The sequence below is a fragment of the Cicer arietinum genome, chromosome 4, assembly GCF_000331145.2.
Source record: "Cicer arietinum cultivar CDC Frontier isolate Library 1 chromosome 4, Cicar.CDCFrontier_v2.0, whole genome shotgun sequence".
NCBI classification, from domain to species: Eukaryota; Viridiplantae; Streptophyta; class Magnoliopsida; order Fabales; family Fabaceae; genus Cicer; species Cicer arietinum.
In genome coordinates, this window is record NC_021163.2 from 53,507,622 (window position 1) to 53,514,354 (window position 6,733).

General features: G+C 29.2%; 1 protein-coding gene across 1 annotated transcript; it reads left to right on the forward strand.

Annotated features, from left to right (window-relative positions):
* The first annotated feature begins 3,171 nt into the window (after window positions 1-3,171).
* On the forward strand, window positions 3,172-6,733 carry LOC101495005 (mitotic spindle checkpoint protein BUBR1). The gene is made up of 10 exons (XM_004498142.4): window positions 3,172-3,522; window positions 4,098-4,242; window positions 4,399-4,556; window positions 4,894-4,975; window positions 5,084-5,147; window positions 5,224-5,272; window positions 5,569-5,728; window positions 5,850-5,932; window positions 6,213-6,290; window positions 6,381-6,733. The coding sequence occupies exons 1-10, from the start codon at window positions 3,263-3,265 to the stop codon at window positions 6,442-6,444; spliced, it is 1,143 nt and encodes a 380-aa protein (XP_004498199.1). The 5' UTR covers window positions 3,172-3,262; the 3' UTR covers window positions 6,445-6,733.

Below are 6,733 nucleotides of genomic sequence, written 5' to 3' on the forward strand. Positions count from 1 at the left end.
ATGGTTAGTTAATTAAAGACAATGTGGGGCAAGAAAATTCATATACAAACAAGCAAATAGCTGTCTTAAAGACTTAAATTGGAAAATAACGTACGTGTCATTTGTGCATATTTTAATAGAAATTTATATAGCTTAATTGTTAGTGATATAGATCTATAAATTTTCTTTCTAGCAGATAATGACATTTAGTCAAATGTCAATGCCACTGCAAGTGCGTTACATTACAATTCAAGATATTATTGTAATATTCCAAGCTAGCCAAAGGGTGAAATTGAAAAACTGATTGTGAGTCATCATAATTAAAGACCTTGTTTGCATACTAAAATTTATAATAATTCCAACACGTAACCAATGAAGAAAGATTAATTTGGCCTGCCTCTAAATAATACATGTTAGCATTATACTATTTTCAAAAGAAAAATACTAAGAATATTCTCTTCCTTCTATTCACTTTAACATGCATTATTTTATTAAAAGACGTATAAAAATATTTCATAATTTATGTGAGATCTATTTTTAAAATATAAAATTTATATTAATTTTATTCGATAAAAAAGTCAATATTAGAATAGAGTCGGAAATAGAGTTTTCTTATCACTTCTATTTTTCAAAATGCGATGGTTGTTGTATTCCTTAGAAATGGTGATATTTGCACATGCATTTCACACATATACAACTCATTAGACTCTGTTTTAGGTTGTCATTGCTGCAAAACCACATGTGTTTTCTTAAAATAGAGAACTTATTTATTTTTTTCTTAAAAATAATATCTTTAAACCAATTTAGTTTTTCATTTGGAACTTGCCTTAGGGGAATTTGATCTTTGTCAGTTTTTTATAAAATTAAAAATGGATAGAAATTACATCAATTAAAAATAATATAATTTAAAATTGTTAAAATTGAAAATAATAATCTTACGAACAAATTCACAACATTCAATTTAATAGCATAAAACAGTAAAGCATTTATAAATATCGTCAAATCTATAAATATAATAATTAAAATGTTTAAAATACTTGTGCTTCTATAAATTTAACATTAAAAACGTCTAAATCATTTATTAAAATTGCATTAGATTTGTACATTTGAACCATAAAACACGCCAACAAACGGCACAACGAAAAACAAAAACAAAAGTAAAATTATATATAGCTGTCAAAGTTGGGCGCAAAACTCATGCCCCAAAATGTAATAAACATCCAAAATGATGTTATTGTAATTTAATAAACTTAAATATTTGATTAGTTTATCTAAGTTTGTGTCATTTTCATTTTTGTTCATGTAATTTTTTTAAAAATTTAAACTCTATAAATTCAATTTAATTTTAAAATTATATATCGTTAGTTGCTATTAATAAGAAGTTTATATGGCAAATGGAGGAGTGACGTGGCAGATGAATAAATTAAATAATTAAAAAAAGAAATTAAGAAAATTAAGTAATTAAATTAATTAAAAAAATGAAAAAAAGAAATGAATGAAATTTGGAGGCATTATGTTTTAGTCCCTCTATCAAAAATCAGAAATAGATGCGAGGATTAGAGCTCTCTCATCTTTTCTCTATCATCGCATCACCATTATCAGATCATCGCATCACCATCTTTGAATCACCATCATCGTATCACCATCTTCAAATCTTCATTTGCTTCTTCTTCGTTTAATCATATTGCCATCTTCGTCTGCAACAAACTCAACTCGTTTTCAATGGTTTGAATGTGGGTCTAGGTAAGCATTGTGTATATTCATCTCTAACACTGATGAAAATCCTAAACGACTATTTTGGGATGTCCCCATTGGAATGTGAGTAATTTTTTTTAAATCTGTTATTTTTTATGTTAAATTCTTTATGGTTATAGTTTACATTGATTAGGTTTAATGTTTAATTTTTTGTTTGTAAACCCCTTAATTTTCCTTCATTTTCTTTAACCAATTTAATTACTTAGTATTATTTTTATAACTATTTAATTTATTCATTTATCTCGTCAAACTGTCATGTTATTCATTCGTTTGCCACTTAAACTTTTTTAACAGCAACTAACGACATATATGATATTAAAACTAAATTGAAAGTTTAAATAAATAAATAAAACTTACATAAACGAAAATAAAATAAAAACACAAACTTACAATGAACGAATCAAATATTTAAACCTATTTAATAAATAATATCTCATGTTTAAATATTTCAATTGTTAGTTTGATAAATATACACAACGACAATTACACACCATACATAGTATGCACTAATCATTTGTGTTAAATATTGGTGGTTCTTACAAACTTGATGTAATGTTTTAGAAAGCATTTCTAGAAATTCAAATTTTACGAAAGTAGTTTTGTTAGTAAAACTTGAATTTCAATTTTATCAAAATATATTTTTTACGTAAAATTTGAATTTAAGTTTTACAAAATAAAAATTTACTTCTTTAAAATTTGAAATTGAGTTTGAAATAAAAAGTTACTTCCTTGAAATTTGTGAAATAAGTGTCAAAAGTTATGAATTTAAAAATAAGAGGATTAAAATTTCATTTCACTTTAAATAAGAGACTAAAAGTAGATTTAAGTTTAAATAACATTTACATCATTAGTGTATATGAATTGAATTCTTAAAATATTTAGTTAACTGTGATTAATTTTCCTAATATGATGAAAAAAATAATTGTATTCTCTAAATCGTATTTTAAGAACTTGTTCCTTGAAAATAAATTTATATTAACAAGAGATACATTCACTCGTATTTAGAACCTAACAATTGATATTTTTTTTAAAATTAATAATAATTAAAAGAGTAAAAAATGTATACAAAATAATTTTTTTTTAAATGTTTAAAACAAATACATTCACTCATATTTAAAACCTAACTATTGATATTTTTCATATAAATGAGATAAAAAAGAATACACAATTATACCATTGTATTTTTAGGGATGAAGTCAAAATTTATTCATAAATCATAGCCTGGATTTATTTTATTTTATTGATAATAATGAAAACCTTATAAATATTTTACCATTTATTTTTATTCCTATTTATTATTATTATCATTTATTATTGTCTATATTTTTTACTCTCCCTGCATACCATATTAATATTAATATTAATATTTAATATTGTCATCATGAAATGAAATGTAGTAAAGTAGTAACGGCTAGTATCAGCTTATATAAATAGATTTTCAAAATTTGAATCACAAAACCAACGGTATCCAAAAATTCCCTAGGAACAGTAAGAAGAAGAAGAAGAAGAAGCTGCAACAGCAACAACAATGGCGGATTGCGAAATACAGAAGACGTTAGATCCAGAGACAGAGTTTCTATTATCGAAAAGAGAAACCGGAAACGAGTGGGAAACTTTCAAAGAAAACGTGAAACCGTTGAAAAGAGGACGTAACGTTAACATTCTCAATCACGCTCTTAAATCACACATCGATAATAACATCAAGAGATCCCTTATTCATCACCGAAGAAAGCTTATTGAAGAAATCGATGATTACAAAGGCGAAGATCCTCTTCTCCCTTGGCTAGAGTGAGTATAAAATTATCAATTCCATATTTATTATCAAATTTGTCTCTGAAATTCCAAAATAAAAAAGTAAGAATTCCAAATTACTAGTATTAATCAACTACACTCATCATTAGTTCATTACTAATTTAATTTAAACTCATTATATATCAATAGAGGGCAAATCTGATCAACATTTTCAATTTTAGGGATTATTTTGAAATAGTTTAAAATTGGGGACTGACTGTCTAAGCGCCGATGATAGGCACATCGACACCAGTAAAAATTTGAAAAAAAATAATTAATTGAAGGAATCGGATGTGTCCGTGTCAACATGCTGTTTATGTGTTTCAAACAGCAGAAGTATGAGTCTTATAGAGCTCACTGATCTACAGTTACAAAGAGTAATATTTAATATTTACTTGTCTAATTTGTGTCATGTAGACACATTTCAGAAAATGAACTAATTGAAGGTAAACACTACATGTCTTCGATCAGATGTGTCGTGCTAAAGAGTTTACAGTTCTACAAATTTTCAGAGTTAATTGAATATCTAATTTTTCTGATTTTTATAGTATATTTTTTGATTGATGGTGAAGGTGTATCAAGTGGGTTCAGGAAGCGTTTCCTCCGGGTGGAGATAGCTCAGGGTTGGTGGTGATTTATGAACAATGCGTTCGTGCTTTTTGGCATTCGGAGCAGTATAAGGATGATATGCGCTATCTCAAAGTGTGGCTTGAATATGTATGCTTCTTATATCTTAATCTTGTTATCATACTACTCTTTTGTTTTTTTAGGGTTCGACTCCCTTCTTATCACACTTGTTAGTTAGTTTGGTTGGTTAATGTTAATTGGTTTCTTTTGATTTTGAGTTGTTAATGAGAGATGTTGTTGTTGCAGGTAGATAATTGCTTTGATAAAGAAGTTATATATGCATTTTTGGATGCAAACGGAATTGGAAAAACTCACTCCGATTTCTACATTTCTTATGCTTTGCACTTGGAGTTTAAGAACAAGTTTAAAGCGGCTAACCAGACATTTGAACTTGGCATATCTAGGTACTTTGATTTCTTGTCTTATCTCTTGGACCTTGTAATTGATATCTTTTCCTATTTCATGTGTTAATTTGTTAAATATTATATTGTGTTGTATTGTAATTGTTCAAGGTGCATGTCCATGTGGGTTCAATTTACACTAATTTGGAAAGGAAAATGTGTTCGTACATTTTCCCCTCCCTTATGTTGTCTTTGATTTTTGGATTTGTGGTTCACCAGTGTGTGTTTGTGTTCTGGTGGTATGTTATTATCTCATGCTATAGATTAGTTTAAACTTTGATGTGTTGAAATATATCTGCAAACTTGCAAGTCCTCATTAGATTGAGAACCCATTTTGCAGGAACGCTCAGCCCATTGAGAAATTGAAAGCTGCTTATAGAAAATTTCTTGCACGCTCAATGACAAGAAAACAAGCTATAGATGTATGTGCTATTCTAATTACTACCTCTTTGATACAGTTAAATTATAATGATAATGATGATATATGATCTATATACTGTTGTTGTCCCTTCATTTGTTCTGCTACCTAGGAACCAATGGAAAAACAGGCACCTGTGCGTAGCTTTGGAACTCTTCTTGCCAAGGGAGAAAATAGTGAGAAAATAGTTCTCTCTTCATATTACTTTTTGTCTCAACTTATTTAGTTCTGAACATTTTTCATTTGTTGTAGGTGCGCGGTTGACCTCTATGAAGGGTGATCATTCTGCTAAGAATGATAGGTAACAACACTAACAGTATTGTATCTTTGGCTATATTTAGTTATCCTTATTTCCTTGTATACTTCTTTTTCAAATCGCTTACACACTATGCAATATGCATTATGTCTTGTAGAGAAATAAATGAAAATATGAGTTTCTAAGAGCATATATAAATTGACTATGGAAATGTCCAAATTCATGCATTATTCCTCTCTATGCATTAGAAAATGAAGGTTTCTCAACTTTCATTAATATTTTTATTATAAAATTTAGATGAAACTCCATAGGCATATTGATTTTTTTTCTTTTTCTTTTAGGACTAGAGCAGCTCCACTTTCCATTTATAATGATTCAAATGCCAGTGATGAACCCTGCCCACATCAGCCAGACCTGTCACACTCTTGGCTCAAACTCGGAGCTCGAGCTGAAAGAAACAAGGAAAACAATGCAATTCCTGCCAAATGGAAATCCTTCAAGGTGCTGATTTTTGCCTTCCTTTTCAGGATTGATTGAGGATAATATATCTTACTAGACTTTACTTATTTGCCAATTTTGGGTTCTACGTTACTCTAATGTCCAAGTTTCTTAATGCTTTCAGATTCCACAGAGACCAGGGACTAGAACTGCAGTTGCTAGTGCAAGTGCCTGCATCCCAGTGTTTGTTGATGAAGAATGTCAAGAGTAAGTAGAATCACTTTTCATGATCTGTCCCATTTTGCAACCTCCATGGCTATTTGCACCTATTCTGTTTTTCTCTTTCAAATTTAGTGCGGTAACACCTTGAAATGGGTTTAAAATATAGTGTAGACTTTTTTATATTAGTCTGATCCTTCTTTGGAAATCATAACCATTTTTATTTGAAAAGAATAGCTTTAAGTTATAAGAAATTGTACACTGTAGTTTGTGTATGTTGTTGGATTTTCTAGATTATATTGATGTGAACCTATTACATGTTCTGCAGTTCACTAGGTCTGAAAGAAGAGGGTTGTAAGACCTCAAGTTTGAAGATTAGGCAAGAAGATGAAAAGGACTTGAAAAGGTAATCCCTATTCACCTGACAATTTAGCTCTCTGATACTAGAAACCAGTAACCTGAACTGATGAAACATATGTATGATTTGTTTTTGCAGAGAAACAGAGTTACTAAGGAAGAATCCATTACGCAACTTTCCACAAAACAGCCTCCCTAGATAGTTGATACTCTGAAAGGTTGTTGTCCTTCGCAGCACCATGCTATATTTTCCTTTTAACAATTTGTGGGTCAGCTTTTCCCTAGAAAGCTTGACCGCCACATGTATCTTTTGTTTCAAGTTGGTATTGGAATTTCTGGTTTGTATGATTGATGAATTTTTAGGTTGTAACAATAATCTGTTTGTATCTCTAGAAATTTGTAGTGAGAAAGCATAAAAATTTCTCCAGTTATAAGTATGTGCGTTTGTGAGCTATCTAATAATGATTAATAATGATTGACGTTTGCCTCAAA

Coding starts and splice junctions, on each gene's coding strand:
- LOC101495005 (XM_004498142.4), top strand. CDS start 3,263: ATGGCGGATTGCGAAATACAGAAGACGTTAGATCCAGAGACAGAGTTT. Junction 5,148..5,223: donor TCTTGCCAAGGGAGAAAATA/GTGAGAAAATAG, acceptor CATTTGTTGTAG/GTGCGCGGTTGACCTCTATG. Junction 6,291..6,380: donor GATGAAAAGGACTTGAAAAG/GTAATCCCTATT, acceptor TTGTTTTTGCAG/AGAAACAGAGTTACTAAGGA.